This window comes from Phyllobates terribilis, unplaced genomic scaffold (genome assembly GCF_046119375.1).
Source record: "Phyllobates terribilis strain yellow unplaced genomic scaffold, ASM4611937v1 Scaffold_4__5_contigs__length_816908805, whole genome shotgun sequence".
NCBI classification, from domain to species: domain Eukaryota; kingdom Metazoa; phylum Chordata; class Amphibia; order Anura; family Dendrobatidae; genus Phyllobates; species Phyllobates terribilis.
In genome coordinates, this window is record NW_027362764.1 from 610151920 (window position 1) to 610169920 (window position 18001).

The window sequence follows — 18001 nt, forward strand, 5'->3', positions numbered from 1 at the left end:
AGGGGATTCATTGCAGGTGGAGCACAATGAGATGGAGCAAGGAACAATACAGGGTGATTACACAGAGACAAGCCTCATCTCATCTCAACATGGATTGGGTGACAATGAGGAAGAGGAGGAGGAGGGATAACATGAGCTAGTTTACTGCGCTATAGATGGTACTACCTACACAACCGTCATACCGTCTGTTCAGTGTGTATGGCCTGAGGACAGAGAAGAAGAGGAAGAGGAGGAGGATGAGGAGTAGAGCATGGTCAGTCATTCTCTTGGTGAGGACACGGAAGTCTTGCCTCTTTGCATTCTGGCACACATGGCCGAGTTTATGTTACGCTGCCTTTTCCGTGACCCTCGCACTGTCTAAATTTTGGGTGACAGACCTTACTGGTTGGTGACGCTTCTAGAGCCACGCTACAGGGAGAACTTTATGTCTCTTATTCCTTTGCAGGACAGGCCTAATAAAATGGGGCAGTACCAGAAGGCCCTTGTTGTGGAATTATTAAAAAAATTCCCATCTGAAAACGCTGGCAAAAGAGGTCACAGTTCGTTGGATAACCAAGGAGTACAGGCGAGAGAGACACAAATGCAATCCAGCAGAGGCAGGGGAACACTGTCAAAGTTCTAAGACAGTTTTCTCAGACCCTCCCATCGCACAGGTCCTGAGGCGGGGGGTACTCTCACAAGTAATGCAAAGTTTCGGAAGATGGTGAGGGAATATCTTGCCAACTGTACTAACGTCCACCTTGATTCCTCTGTGCCTTATAATTATTGGGTATCCAAGCTGGACACGTGGCATGAACTGGCTCTCTATGCCTTGGAGGTTCTCTCCTGCCCTGCCCCTAGCATTTTGTCAGAGCCTTTTTTCAGTGCCGCCGGTGGAATTATAACCGATAGGCATATCCGCCTGTCAACTGAAAATGCTGACTCTTATAAAAATGAACAAGGGCTGGATTGGGCCAGACTTCTCAACACCACCGAATGATAGCAACATAACATAAACTCAAATACAGTGTCTTTTTTGGAGGTCTAACTCTATTCCCATGCACCTCTGTCTACACACCGAGACATGAGAATACGGTTCCTGATTTTGTCTACTTGCTCTTTTCCTCCTCCTTCTCCGCATCCTCATCCTCCACCACCATATCACCACCATATGTACCATATCGACATATCTACGTCTCTTGCAAAGGACAATGGAGTTCCTCCAAATTTTTGGCAGCCGTTGCTTCACTGCATAGGCAAACAGTATGGGAGACACACTTCCTAATAATGGGAGCAATTTTTGCAGGGGGCCCTCTGACCTCAACGTCTCTTGCAGGAGGCATTAGAGTTCCTCCAAATTTTTGGCAGCCATTGCTTCACTGTATAGGCAAACAGTATGGGAGACACACTTCCTAATTATGTGAACATTGTTTTTAGGAGTCTCTCTGACCTCTACGTCTTTAGTAAGGGGTATTGGAGTTTCTCCAAATTTTAGGCAGCCGTTGCTTTACTGCATAGGCAAAAACTATGGCAGACCCACTTCCTAATAATGTGAACATTGTTTTTAGGAGGCTTTCTGACCTCTACTTCTCTTGCAAGGGGCATTGGAGTTCCTCCAAATTTTTGGCAGCCGTTGCTTCACTGCATAGGCAAACACTATGGGAGACCCATTTCCTAATAATGGGAACATTGTTTTAAGGAGGCTGACACTGACCTCTACGTCTCTTGCAAGGGGCATTGGAGTTCCTCCAAATTTTTACCAGCCATTGCTTCACTGCATAGGCAAACACTAAGGGAGTCCCACTTCCTAATAATGGGAACATTGTTTTTAGGAGGCTCTCTGACCTCTATGTCTCTTGCAAGGGGCATTGGAGTTCCTTCATATTTTTGGCAGATGTTGCTTCACAGCATAGGTAAACACTATGGGAGACCTACTTCCTAATAATGGGAGCATTTTTTGAAGGAGGCCCTCCAACCTCTACATCTCTTGCAAGGGACATTGGAGTTCCTCCAAATTTTTGGCAGTCGCTGCAGGCACTGCATACGCAATAACAATATAGGAGACCCACTTGTTAATAATTGGAACAACAAAGCGTAGCCAGCTGATTGCTCTCTAACAATAGCGAGGGACAATTGCTGGCCCTTTAAGAATAGTCAGGGTTGCCTGATGGCCCTTTAAAAATAGGCTTTTTGACTTTCAGAGTCCCTCCATTATAAATGAAACAGGATCTGTCTGACGATGTGTCACACACCACATGGCCAGCTAAGGTTGTAAAATGTTAAAATGACATTTCCTGGTGAATGCATTTGTCTTGGTTGAAAGCAATACAAAAGTGCAAAAACGCATCAAAAATGCTACGTGTGAACATAACCCAAGGTGTGGTGGAGAATTTTTGTTTTTGTTTATTTATTTTGCCTTATATACAAGTCATTACCCTGGAAAGGATTTTCCTTAACATTTTTCCCAGGAAAATCCATTTTGGTTTTGTTTTTGCATGTTTTATTGTGAGTCCGTAAAATTGGCGTAATACTCTGACAACATTGTTGACAGCTGTGAACTGGGCATCCGAAATGCTTCCAGGGGTCTTCCCCATGCTGATCCCATGTCATTTGAGTACTGTTCCCATCGATTTTGGCAATTTTTAGGCCCTCTGCAGACCACCGGGGGAGCCGCCGGAAAAATGTTCGAGTTTCCCATAGACTTATATTGGGCTCGTTACTCGGTCTGAGCACTAGAGCATTTCAATTTGCTCGACCCGAACAACGAGTACCCGAGCATTTTAGTGCTTGCCCATCACTAGTCTCCACATTTCCAAAAATAAGGTGCAGACACCATCAAAGTGGCATCAATTTCACCTGAGTAGAACTAGTAAAAAGGGCATTGACACCCCTTCCACTACAGTCAACCCAGCAGATGGAGACCCAATCAGGAGTCTCCATATTTCCAAAAATGAGTGTTAACATCAGCAGCAGCAACAACAGGCACAGAAGACATGACAAAGATATCACAGACTGCAATAACTCGAGATCAATGCAGCACACTTGTTACGTTCACGCCCGGACTAACTGGCATGAGCGTGGTTAGTGATCCCATTGGACCATGAACCGAGGAGTGCCTGGAGGAGCATGACTAAGTATCAACTCGGTCCAATCAAGATCGCACGGCGGCTCTGTCGACTCTTTGAACCAGGGAGGAACCGAGCAGAGGGACCAGGTGCTACTCCAGGTCAGACCCCGGTCACAGCTGTTGACCCACACTGGGGAATGCAGGAACGGACATTCACAGCTGGTATGCAGACAGGTGGGTACTGGCAGGCACAGCTGGTATGCATACAGGCGGGTGCTGGCAGGCACCGCTGGTATACAGACAGGCGGGTTCTGGCAGGCACGGCTGGTATGCAGACTGGCAGATACTGGCCGGTATGAACGCAGGCTGGATAGGGACCAGTACAGACTGAGATACAGGAACAGAGCCGCGGATGCGGTGGACTAGCAGAGCAGAACCGCAGGCGTGGAGGACAAGCGGAGCAGAGCAGAGGGAAACCACAGGTGCAGTGGAAAAGCAGAGCAGAGCAAAACCGCAGGTGCGGTGAACAAGCAGAGCAGAGCGAAACCGCAGGTGCAGTGAACAAGCAGAGCAGAACGAAACCGCAGGTGCGGTGAACAAGCAGAGCAGAACAGAGCAGAAGGTGCAGGCAGACAAGACAGGCTCTGTTCACATGGAACAAACTAGAAAATACAGGAAGATAGTTAAAACACAGGAGGTAGATATGGAGGCAGGGAAACGGGACAAGCAGAACAAGATACACACAAGGTACTTACAATGAAGTAGCGAGTAGACACAAAACTCTCAAACTGAAGTACAGAGATTACGAGTTGGAGTTAGGTGCAGGTTCAGACACTGCAGAAAAAGGGCAGCTACGGACATAGAGACAAACAGCTAATGGGCTAGGACACAATTCAGACAGGAACTGAACCCGGAACAAGATACAGGAACGAGCCTGGGAACTCAGCCCCCAGGGTGGCGGAAACAGACTAGAAGTCACAGATACAGATAACGGGACTGGGTATACAGCCCCCAGGGTGGTGGAACAGACTAGAAGTCACAGATACAGGTAACAGGCCTGGGTATACATCCCCCAGGGTGGCGGAAACAGACAAGATACAGGACAGGACCTGGCAACTCAGTTGCACAGAACACACTGAAAGTGTTGCTCAGGCACCTCCTACTGGGTGGAGGGGGTTTAAGTATCCAGTGACTCACATCAATAGGCTGGGGAGGCATTAGGAGTGCGCACACAGTAACTATAAGAATCAGGCAGTAACCGCGCCGCAGCCCTAAGCAATCAGACAAGAGACACAGCAGGTACTGGAGCAAAGTGTGCAGCCTGAACTGATAGGTAAGATGGTGGTCTTGCATGGTGGGAGGTGGTAAGCCATGCCAGCATGCCGCCAGGGATGTTACAACACTAAAAACAACACCATCATCTAGTCTGCATAGTCTGCAATTGGGGTGCAAAAGTCCTTGGAGATCCATGACATGTTCATCTTAGTTCATCTTCAAGTTAGGCGGTCTACACTTTCAGGGGACAGCCAGATTGGCTTATCCATCAGGACCCCACCAGCAGCGCTAAACACAAGTTCTGAGAGAATGCTGGCTGCCGGGCATGATAAAACCTCCAAGGCGTGACAGGCGAGCTCAGGCCACTCTTCCATTTTTGGAGACCAAAATGTGAAAGGGTCCAAACCCTCCCTGATGGTATTGATATTGAGCTTGAGATACTCCTGTTCCATCCTCTCTAGTCGTTCACCACGTGTCAGACTTGTACTCTGTTATTCAGGTCCACGAGTTTGTCTAAAAAATGTGTGAAAGGACTCACAGAAATTGCTTCTGCCACTTACACTACTGCTGCTGTTAACATTTTGGCGTTGACTAATTGAAGTTTCTGGGGTTGGAAGTCTAGAGCTGTGATGCACTCTGTGTGCCTCACTGCTGTCTTGTGGAAAACCTCTCTTAAGGTTGTCTAAAAGCGTGTTTTGATACTCCATCATGCGCTGGTCCCTTTCCAGGGTGGAAGACATCTGACAAAATTTACTCTTGTACCGTGGATCTAAAAGAGTGGCAACCCAGTAGTCAGCACTATTTCGAATCATAACTACAGGGTGGGCCATTTATATGGATACACCTAAATTAAATGGTTGGTGATATCAACTTCCTGTTTGTGGCACATTAGTATATGGGAGCGGGAAATCTTTTCCAGATGGGTGTTGACCATGGCAGCCATTTTTAAGTCGGCCATTTTGGGTCCAACTTTATTTTTTTCAATGGGAAGAGGGTCATGTGACACATCAAACTTATTGAGAATTTCATAAGAAAAGCAATGATGTGCTTGGTTGTAACATAACTTTATTCTTTCAGGAGTTTTTTACAAGTTTATGACCACTTATAAAATGTGTTCAAAGTGCTGCACATCTTGTATCTTCATAGCATAGACAATTTCCTTCAGATGACCCCAAAGATAACAGTCTAAGGGGGTCAGATCGGGAGACCTTGGTGGCCAATCAACTGGCCCATGACGACCAATCCACTTTCCAGGAAACTGTTCATGTAGGAATGCTCGGACCTGACACCCATAATGTGGTGGTGCACCATCTTGTTGGAAAAACTCAGGGAACGTGCCATCTTCAGTGCATAAAGAGGGCAACACATCTTCATGTAGCAATTTCAGATATCCAGTGGCATTGAGGTTTCCATTGATGAATAATGGCCCCACTATCTTTGTACCCCATATTCCACATCATACCATCAAGATACGAGATGTGCAGCATCTCAAACAACGGATACTGGAAGCCTGTGCTAGCATTTCTTCTGCGGTGTTGCTATCAGTGTGTCAAGAGTGGGAGAAGAGGGTTGCATTGACAATCCAACACAATGGGCATCCGACTTCAAAATGGCCTCCATGGTCACCATCCATCTGGAAAAGTTTTCCCCCTCCCATATACTAATGTGCCACAAACAGGAAGTTGATATCACCAACCATTCCCATTTAATTTAGGTGTATCCATATAAATGGCCCACCCTGTATATGGGGATCATGTTGCAGATAGTGCAGCAAGAAGGCACATATGTGTTGGGCTCTTCCATGAGGTCCAAGCCATGTTGTGTTGGTGGCTGGGTAACACTGATGCTTGTTTCCTCCGTCCCCTCCCGCCAACCACGGACAACAGAGAGGGAATCATTATCCTCTTCATCTCCTAACTTTTGCTCGCCCATCACCTCTTCCTCCTCATCCTCCTCCATTTGTTCCTCAGCTCCTGCACCTTCACTAACAGTTTGTCTGGTAACACGAGCCCCCCTTGATCGGTGTAATACACCGTGCCTTGGCATCCGCTTGCGTGAGACATTCTTATCCCTTCTGCATCCTCCTCTGCTTCCTCCTCTTCCTCTGGGACCACTACCTCCTCCAGCAGGCTATTAAAAGTTTTATCCAGCAGGTAGATGACCGAACTAGTGATGCTGATGACTGCATCATCAGCACAAACCATTTTAGTAGCCATTTCAAAACTGTGCAGAAGTGTGCAGAGGTCATTAATTTGCACCCACTCCGCAAACGTGATTTTCCCCATGTCCGTACTGCGTTGGCCCAGACTATACAATATGAGATACTGAGTCAGGGCTCTTTGCTGCTGCCACAGTCACTGCAACATGTGCAGAGTGGAATTCCAATGTGTTGGCACATCACATATCAACCGGTTAACTGGCATGAACAAAGACCACTGTATCAATGTAAGTCGATGACCTGCGGGGTGCAAACAGTGGAAGTGAGCATACAGCGACTGTGCATTCTGCAGCAGCGCTTCCAGACCAGGATAGTGGCAGAGAAATTGCTGTACCACCAGGTTGAGGATGTGATCCATGCAAGGCACGTGTGTGAGGTTACCTTTGCGTAGGGCCACCACCATGTTCACACCATTATCACACATAGCCTTCCCTGGCTCCAGGTTCAGTGGAGACAGCCATTGTTCAAACTCAGTCGGAATAGCAGTCCACAACTCTTGACCTGTGTGACTGTGATCTCCAAGACATATTAATTTTAAGACTGCCTGATTGAGTTGAGCCCTGGCTGCGCAGTATGGTGGTGGTGGGGATTCACTCTGTACTATTGTAACGTGTGTCTCATTAAGGCACAGGTTCAGGGTTCAGCAGAGACAGCCATTGCTCAAACTGAGCATGGAGAGCTGTCCACAACTCTTCAGCTGGATTGCGGTGAGCCCTGGCTGTGCAGTACGGAGATGGTGTAGATTCGCTCTGCACTGTTGGAACGTATGTCTCGTTAAGGCAGAGGTTGACTGTGCTGGTGGGGGCCCTAGATGAGGTGGAGGAGGCAGAAGCAGTGGAGTAAGTGTTAAATACAGAACTTTGTCCTGCAAGCCTTGGGGATTCCAAGACTTGTGGAGCAGCCCCTTTCACGCCTGCCCCCATAGCCATCAGAGTCACCCAGTGCTCAGTCAGAGAGATGTAATGCCCCTGTCCATGTATCTGTGGTGAAATGCACCGTGGCAGACATAGATTTAGTCAAGTAATCGGTGATGTTGTTTGCAACATGCTGGTGTAGCGCAGACACAGCTTTCTTTGAGAAGTAATGGCGACTGGGCAACTGGTACTGGGGGACTGCAGTGGTCATCAGCTTTCAGTAACCATCTGTATCCACCAGGTGGAAAGGCTAACAGGTTGGAAATGGTGGAATTCAACCTCTTAGCTTTGTCATGTATAGGATGAAATAATCTTTTATGTGAACACAACTGCGGGACCGAGGGCTGGCTGTTGTGCTAAGAGAGGGCGGAGTAGGGTGAACACGATAAACTGCTGGACCATGAGTGAGGTGCAGGTGGAGATGTTACAGTGGATTGAGAAAGATGTGGTGTCCTTTGCAGTCTCAAAAAAGTCTGAGGCTAGGTGTGAAGATACGGGGTCTTCCATGGATGTAATATTACCCAGAAAACACAGGGTGATGGTAAAACAGTGTGGCAATATTTTATTGAACCACCAAACGGGCAATAAACAGATAGAATAGTCCCAGCAAATACCCAAGATGGTACAACATTACACAATCTCACCCTTCCGCCGCTGGCCTGCATGGGATAGAACAGCTGTGACTTTGGGACTTCCAGTGCCAACTACCTCCATCAGTGGCAGGCCCCCACAGAGAGAAAGTAGCAAGAAGGTTAGGAAGCTAGCAGTCCATTGAGGTACAAGGCCAGGAGACCCAAGGATCCCACCCTGGCTTCTCCAAGAGTTTCCATGGGGCCAAATGACCGGCTGGTCACAATATAGCTTCTCCGAATGTCTCCATGGGTTCCAGGTGACTGGAGGGTCCCACTTGGCAACCCCAAATAACAAACATATCAGTGGGGCCAGGTGACTTCATCGTCCCAACCTGATCTCCCTAAATGTATCCATGGGCTCTCTGATCGTCAATGGAGCATATCCGTATCTTCCCAGTCAGGGCCATATACTCTTAGGCTGGAATCATGTAGAATCTAAATCTGTGTCTCTTTGGATAAAGCCATGCTACCAAGCTGATGGTCTGAAGAGAGTCAAATCTTTGATTCTCCTTGTAAAGTCTCTTTCAATTCTCTGTTTCAAATCTCCCTGCTACAGAGGCATAAGTTCCTTAAATAGTTCACATTTGTTTTTTCAAGTACACAACCACAGGGCGAGGGTTAGGGACGGTATTATTCCACATGGCTCAGGTCTCATTGTTTGAGCATTCAATCAACCCACACAGCCGGCATAGCAGGGGGGCTGTCAGGACTGCAAACATTTTTAATTACATTTTGGCCCTTTTTGCCCTCTTTCAAGATGGTGTCTTTTGTCTCATGTGCCCCTTGTCTTCCTGCTTTATAACTCCACCCCAGCCTCTAATCAGTTCTAGAGTATTCTGCCTGTGATCTGCTCCAGGTGGTTTCCTAGTTTCCTGCTCTGCCCTGCAGACTTGTTTGGAACTTCTGTTACCTGCTCTCAGAGACTCTGCTGCATTCAGTTGTTACCAGTATTCCTCCTTCTCCTGTCTGCTCCTGCTGTTACCTCTGAGCCTCAGTCTTCACCTGCATTCTGCTAATAAGTAAGCTGGTTTCTGCTCTGACTCACCTGCTTTAGATAGCTGCAGAGCATGGGACTGTGCTGCACTATCAGGGACTTCCTACCCAGGCCTCCCTGGATTATCTAAATATTGTATGGACTTCCTTGCATGGACTTTATAAGGACTTCCTTGTTTTCTAGCATCCTCTAGTGTGAATTGTGCTTTACAGATTGCTTTGCTGATTACATTTAGAGCACGAGACTGTGCTGCATTATCTGGGACTTCCTACCCAGGCCTCCCTGGATTATATAATATATATTGTTTGGACTTTATAAAGACTTCCTTGTTTTCTAGCATCCACTAGGGTGAACAGTGCTTTACAAACTGCTCTGCTAATTGAATTTACCCCTGAGTGTTTATGGACTTTGTGTTCTGTTGTATCTTTGTTCCACGCAAAAAGACTCCTGTGGTATACATTATAATTTTTACAGGGGCTCTTTAAATCAACACATAGCTGTCTTTAGTAAAATATGCAATTAGCATAGTAACAAACAGAGAAGACAACAATCAGGGTTATACAAATACTGGTCTGTCCTTCTTCACCAGCCACAGAAATACCCATACATTCACAAGTCAACAGAAACACAATAGTGTATTTATCTTGGCCTAACAAATCTAAATGTCTGGCTAATTAATATAAGAAGCTGTTCTGTCACAGTAGACAACCCTTATTGCCCCTGCAAACTGCATACCCATGACCACTGCTGGCCAGAGCCGCAGTTGCGGCTGAGGATGCAGTGCTCGGCATGGTTGCATCACTCCGTGCCTCTGCGGTAGGCTTCAATGCAAACCTCCTTGCCTTCCTCCTCCTCCACTTCTTCAGATGAGCTACTCATCTGCGTGCCTCTGGGTCACACCAAGTGGGATCTACAACCTCATCATCATCCTCTCTGTTCTCCCATTCCTCACCCTGAAAGTCACCCTCCTCTTCTTCCTGCCCTGATTGCACAGTACAGTCTGCGTGCGTCTCAGGTATCTGAGTCTCATCAGGATCAACTCCCCCCATGGGGTTAACATCTGGTGACAAGGGTCAGGATTCTGCTGTGACCCTACTTCGTCCCACCCTTGATTCAACATAAAAATAATGTTGGGCATCTGTGCAGATGCTTTCCTCCTCTTGAGTCTGCGAACCTTTGGTGCAGACCTCTGATGCCATTGGCATAGAATGTGTGAACAGCTCTGCAGACTCGCCCATCTGTGGTTTCCTACAGTCAGTTGGGCAATTGAAGAGTTGTGACATGGGGAAAAAAAGGGTAATTAGGGTGCCACCTTTGAGGACTGTACTGTGTGTGATGTTGAGGTGGGAGAAGAGGAGGAGAGGCCACTTGATGCAGTGCTTGATATCCACTGGAGCACATGCTCTTTCTGGCCCTCATTTACAGCTGATAAAGAAAAGGAGTGGAGTTGCCCATCCAGTAATAGAAGTTGTCAGCTGTCTTTGGATAGTACGTGACAATGTTTGTTTGGTAGAGCTTTCACTAACATTACCACCTACCCCATGTATACCTTGAACACCCAGCCTATTCACCCTTTCACCGCGACCTCACTTTTTCCCACTCATGTTGCTCAGATAGTGTAGTTGGAGCATGCTATTAGCAACAAAAAAATAGATTTTTTTACTGGGGAGCCCTAGATAAAGCTGAATTTCACCGCCAAAAAATTACAAACTGAGATGTGGCCTGCTGTATCACGTTAGTAACAGAAAAAAATAGATATTTTTTACTGTGGACGAGGCCTATATGCAGCAGAATATATGCACCAAAAAATTACAAGCTAAAATGTGGCATGCTGTATGTATCATGATAGTAACAGAAGAAATTTGATTTTTACTGTGGATCAGGCCTGTATACAGCAGAATATATGCACCCAAATATTACAACCTGAGGTGTGACCTGCTGTATACAATACGGTAGTAACAGAATTTATTTTATTTTTTTTACTGTGGAGGAGCTCTGGATCCAGCTGAATTTCACCGAAAAAAAATACAAGCTGAGATGTGACCTGCTATATCACGTTAGTAACAGAAGAAATTAGATTTTTTTTTTACTGTGGACGAGCTCTGGATACAGCTGAGTTTCACTGCCAAAAAATTACAAGCTGAGATGTGACCTGATGTATCACAATAGTAACAGAAAAAAATAGATTTTTTTACTGTGGACAAGCTCTGGATACAGCTAAATTTCACTGGCAAAAAATTACAAGCTGAGCTGTGGCCTGCTGTATCACATTAATAACAGAAGAAATTAGATTTTTTTACTGTTGACGAGCTCTGGATACAGCTGAATTTCACCACCAAAAATTTACAAGCTGATATGTGGCCTGCTGTATGTAGCACAGAAGTAACGTCAGGAGTAGCCTCTCTGCGCTGTTACACTGACAAAATGGCGCTAAAACAACATGTCCGCTGTTTATATGGAGAGGAGCATGTGACTTCAGCAGCCAATGACATAAGCTCTTGTGTCTGGACGTTGTGAATGGTTCCTGCGCCCTGATTGGTTTGCCAGAATCTGCACACATTAAGTTAAGAAAAATAAATAAATATATGATTAATTGCCCAATGCTACTCTGAACTCTCCCACCCCCACCCCTCATCAAACATGTTCCCCTCACTCATCATACATCACCACTACCCTAGCCAAAGTCCAAATAAATACTGTAGTGGAAACACGATCATTTCTCACACTTTTGCAGAATTGGGCAGATTTTCAGTAAAACGCTGGGGTGTCCGAACACGGATACGAATGTGCAATGTTTGCGCCGAATTTTAAAAAACGAAACGTTTTCTGAACATGTTTGCTCTCTCTAGTCTTAAGGCATTAACAGAATGGAGAGCAAGGGTAGGGTGATACACAAAGATGAGGAAGAAGATGTAGGGTGGTGCAGACCTGTGGAGAGCTTTGTGAGTGAAAATAAGTTTATATTGGTCTCTGTAGCAAAGGGTCAACCAGTGCAATGACTGTTTGGCACAGGGTAGAGGCACCGGTGTAGCGGTTGGAAAGGAATATGATCCTGTCTGCTAGATTAAGGGTGGATTGAAGAGGGAAGAGTGTAGTAAGACTAAGACCCATTAGTAGAGAGGTGCAATAGTCCAGGTGAGAATGAAATGAGCGAGCGAGTCATTGCATGTAGGGAGTGAAGGAAAGAACTGTACATATAATCCCAAAACAGCAGGCGTGCTGCTAAGGAGTAATGGTAGAACCACACTCGGAAATGGGAATAAACTTATATCTATTTGCTAGTGATTGTATGCAGTGGTTTTATAGTGATTTTAAAAAAAATTACAGTGGAATCGCAGCACAGACAAATTTTATTAGTATACTCTTATGATATTTTATAAATGAGAATCATGAAGGCCATTGAAGCAAACTTAATGTCAGCTTCTTTGTATGATTCTATAATAATACTAAATTATATTGAACTACAGTGTAACAACTGCTTTCAAGAACCTACTGAATACCAGATACATTTGTTACTTTCTTAAACATTTTTGTATAGAGCTTTCAAAACATTTGTAGTAATCACATGATAGACCAAACAGCCTCAACAGTCAGACCAAGAAGATGTCGTAACCTCACCATTTGTAGTGGGGACTTATGCTAAAATAAAAATTTCCCTTGATTTTCTATAATTTTTATCTCCTCTACCCAATATAACAGTAAAATACAAACACAATGAATTAATTATTTTGTTAAACTAGAGATTTCTGGAGCCATAGAAGGGATAATTGTGAATATGATCACTTTTATGAAAACTGCCTCCCATGCTGTGCCCCTCCAACAACTAGCTGGAAACTTACTGGTCGGGGCAGCCTCACAGATGGAGAAGCACTACTATTGTCTAACATTATGCCACTTTTTTTTGGCATAATAGACAAGTTTTTTGCCCTAAGATTTTGGACCAGTGTGGCGTATATAAAGCCATACACACTTTTCTGAAGAGCCATGACCCCTAGTCGAGTAAGGTACAAAAAATGTCTACAACACTATTAAAAGTGACTCACAGCATATATACGAAAATTCTGGCTCATTTTGAATAGTAAATTTGCCTAAAGTTTTTAGTTTAATATTAATAATTTAATTTAATTATTAATAGTTTAATATTTAATAATTTAAGAGATGAATTATTTTTTTGAAATTTGAATTCGCCAGTTTTGCTGAATTTATCCCAAAAATGTTACTCCCGTTGAATTGCAAGTATTGTGAAACCTTGAATTACCTTGAACAAGCATGTATAAATCTCTAAGATTTCTAAGGTTTGTCTTCAATCCTTTTCAAGCTCTTTAACACTAACCCAGCTATACTAATGTCAAAGTAACCTCTACATACATATAAATGGGTAGACAAATGGTAATTATTCTTCACTGCAGTCCTGTCATACACTCCATGTAATATTTGTCCATTGTTTTATGACTTACTGCTTACTATCCAGATGCACATACAAAAAGCTGCTACATTCAAGGCCTCTGTTTTTATACATGCTATGATAGTACCTCATGATTAACTGTGCTGTGACATGTGATGTAGTTATAAGGTATCATGACGAAGCCTGCCCAGTGCATCAAATGTTATGTGAGCCCTCTATGGCTGATGCAGTCTTCTCCATTATGTAACATGGCGGCAGGAATTTTTGCAATTTACAAAAAGTCAATTGCAAACTGTTAAAATTTGCCGAAACTAGTGAAAACCCAGAAATTCAACATGAATTTGAATTGCATTGAATTGATTAATTGATCTCTAGTTTTTTAATATATTTCTACAGCTGCCGAGAAATTCATGAGTGAAGTCTTCTTTTACTCTGCTCTTTAGATTTAAAGAATTGAAATAAGACGCATCAAAAAGTCGGAACACCCGATTTAATACCTCTATCTGATGTTATCTTTATGTCCCCAGCTCTTGTTCTTTGTGCTGCACCCTCCTTACAGCTTAGATGATCTCACAATACATGATACAGAGACTTATAAAATATTTTTTTAGTGAACAAGCTTAATGGAGATTCTAGGGGTTCTTCACACATAGGCAGGTAATTTAAATGGGAAAGGGTTTGTTGGTCTAATGTAACAGTAGTGAAAAAATAGCTAATATTTCTCAAAAATATCTGGTAATGAAACGTTGGACATGTGATGCATGAATTTTATAATTATATGTGAAATTGCAGCTTAAGTTATTCAAATTTATGCATATGAATATTTCAGATTTGTTAAATGTTTTAGAAAATATGTTGCCCCTATAGGACTTATAATTATTGCTGAAGGTAGACAAGTTGTTAAACAGCAGCTGTTCTTAAACTACAGCAGCGTTTAAAGATTACCGAATTTTTAAGCTTTAGGATTCTGCTTTATTCTTCACAAATTAAGTCAAGGCACTAAAACTCTGCCAGCATGAATATTTTAGTAAGACTTTATCATAATTCCACAAATTTTACTACTCAGACCTGTGCAAATTCTAAGACATCTGCTTTCTTTTTGGAAACTATATGTATTCATTGATATAAATTTTATTTAAATCCTGAATCCTATCATCGGGTTCAGTATTGTGCAGATCTCTGATTCCACAGCTTCCTCTGCAGTTCTTTTTTTACAGACAATTCTGCTTGAGTGCATGAACCACATTTGAGACTCTCAAGTAATTAGTACTACTGGCAAAGCTATTTATTGCCTCCTACTAGGAGCAAATTTGTACATATATATAGGGGATTTAAAAGTTCAATCATTCATACAAATCTGTCCTCATTTCGTTCCCTTTAGTGGTGAGCATGTGCTGCATCACAAGCATGGAGATCAAAGCAGTAAAATTAAGCTGCAATTCCCACTCAGTTTTATTACATGCAGAAAAAATACATATACACATATTTTTTTTTAGATATGATGGGATGAGCGCAAATCCTATGGGCATTGAACCCCTATTCCCCACAACGCTGTCACATGCAGTGAACCATATGCAATCTGTCTGAAGAAGGTCCTTTAGACTGAAATTCATTTTACTGAATTCACATGCAGAAAATTACAAAACAATTCACATTTTAGAGAATATGGATGAATGATTTTTTTTAAAAATTTGAGTAGAATTTAATTCCCCTTGAATAAATTTGACCAACTTTTTCTGCTGTCATTAGGTATTCGTGGATCCAGTAACCAGTTGACCACTGGTGGTAGATGCATAGGGAAAAAAGGATCTGCATCACAAAAGAAAATAAAATAAAATTCAAATCTTTATTCCATCCGGATTAAAAATTAGAACATCCATAATACATGATTAAAAACATGTTCATTCTGATGCGTTTCTGTCTGAAACCCTTAGTCATAGGGCAAAGTCCTAAGGTGGTATATGAAGTTCAGCTGGTCCATTATAAAGACTTGTAGGGACTTCATTACTTTTTCTTTAAGGTCTATATATATTACAATGCAATATGCATAGAGTGTTTTTGTAACAATGCATGTGGTTATAATATATAGTTTCTCTATAATGAAAGAAAGAATGTCCCAACAAGTTAAACAGATTTATTGCCCTTTTACATTTTCTTACAGGATACTTTATCTTGTTCTTCATGGCCGGCATCACCTGGCCTCCGATGGGAAAAACGGTGGTGTGATCTCCGACTAATCCCACTGCTGCATTCAAGACTATCACAACATATTACAGGAACAGATTTATGCAGGTAAAAAATACGTTGCTCTCCAACTTTATTCTGTATCCTGAGATATGAAATTATGATTATGTCTTAAGAATATAATTATGTGTACAAATGTTTATAGTTTACAAGAGCAAAACTCATTTCAAAACTGTCAAGGGATGATTTGGACTGTGATTTTTATTGATGAGCTTTAGGACAATGAAACATAAAAGAAAAAAAAGTCATATCGACTTAGATTTTGTCCTAACCCCAAAGTATGAGCATATTTATTAAATGAGCTACACATATTATTTAAATCTGCTGACTGATGTATTCTTCTCAGTTATAGTTAGAGATAACTATAATCAGTATATTATTCTTTATACAATGTCATTATCTTTCAAGAGTAATACTTTCAACAATGGTTGAGACCTTACTGAATTTGTTGATCAGAAGGAATATAGGAATTATTCCGTGTTCATAAGTGCTCTACTGAGTGCATGTTTGACAGGTTGGAATCACCAAAAGATCACTGCAAATTCTCTTAACTCTTTAATAAAACTTTCAGTGGAACATCCAATAAATACTCTTGAACAAATCTCCCGATATATTCCCTCACGTAATCTCTGGTCCTCCCAAGACGTTCTTCTCTCTTCTCTACTCCACACTTATTTGTTCCAAACCCAACCGCCTCCAAGACTTCTCCTAAATATCCTCTATCCTCTGGAATTCTGTGCCTCAACACGTCCGACTATCTGCCACATTCGGATCCTTCAGACGGAACCTGAAAACCTATCTCTTCAAGAAAGCTTACTACCTGCAATGACCATGCTGCCACATCACCACCACCAGAGCTGTTGCAACTCCCCAACTTACTGTCTCTCTCCCCATCCTGTAGAATGTAAGCCCGCAAGGGCAGGGTCCTCTTCCCCCTGTATCAGTCTATCAGTATTAGTTTGTTTATTGTAATTGATATCAATATTTTGAATGTAACCCCTTCTTATGTACAGCACCATGGAATCAATGGCGCTATATAAATAAATAATAATAAAAAATAAAATGAAAGGTGTCAGAGATACACTTGAACACTATAGACTAGAGATGAGTTGAGATTGTGAAATTTCAGTTTGCCAACTTTGCTGAATTCTACCCAAGAAATCATTATATATTCATATATATATATATATATATATATATATATATATATATATATATATATATAATATATATAAAAGAGAAAAATGGTGACACTGTCTAAATGGGTGCACAACTCTCCCCAGAAAACTGGAAAAGCTTACTTTTAAAGATATAAAAATCCAAAAAAATATAAATGTGCAAATGTTGAAAAAGTGCAAGCAAAATTCTCTCAATTTTTTCAGTATCGAGTTGATATGAGTGGATCAATCCATAGAGTATTGAATTCTAGTCGAATTACCTGAAATCCACAGTTCAACTACATTTTAACACTCTTCGATTCACGAGCATTAACAACAAAAAAAATACTTGCTGCCATTTCTAACATGCTGCACACTCATTGAGCGGGCTAGTGGTATCAGGCGTCGCAGCCTGAGCTTCCCCATAATGCCTTGCAGCATTACTTTTCATTTTGTTTGAAGGGGGAATCATTATTTAAAATAAATACAATAAAAAACATCAATAATCTGTTTGGCTAATTGCATTTAACAATCGTAGTGACCTCTTTATTTAGGGTTAAGCTTTGTTTGCCATGGATGGAATTTTAAACCAAAAATTAAGTTTGTTAACAAAGCTTATAAACAAAGTAAACTTTATACTTGGGTAAAAAATATATTAGAAATTCAAACATGGCATGTGGGACGAATGTGGCAGAGCGATAGAAAAAAATCGAATAAATCAGATAAGAATGTTAATGTCGCTAGCAGGAGCTCTGTCACTGATAGTGCTGGCACCAACTGTCTTGGCAATAGTAGTACCAAACACACGTCACATACGGTTTCCTTTGCCTCTGGCTTGCACAGAAGGAGGAAGGAAGTGCAGGATGTAATGGAGTTTATGCCCTGTACTTCATCTTATAGCAGGATGTTATAGCTTCTGACAGTGGCACCATCAGTGTTATACGCATTCCACCTTCTGCATCGCAATAATATTTAATGTTAAACATAGCGGAATATACAATCTGTCAATGACATCTGTTTATATTTTGCCCCAAAGATTCCTAACCCACAGTTCCATAAGTGCTAAGGAAAATACTAATACTGATGCAAACAACTTCTATTGTTGAAATTTGGTAG

General features: G+C 42.4%; 1 protein-coding gene across 1 annotated transcript in view; it reads left to right on the forward strand.

Moving 5' to 3' along the window:
• Positions 1-18001, forward strand: part of SNTG1 (syntrophin gamma 1) — a 1226946-nt gene that overhangs the window by 999627 nt on the left and 209318 nt on the right. Inside the window, exon 12 of the mRNA XM_073679284.1 lies at positions 15646-15776. Within this exon, the coding sequence (XP_073535385.1) occupies positions 15646-15776 (131 nt within the window). The remainder of the gene's footprint in view (positions 1-15645; positions 15777-18001) is intronic.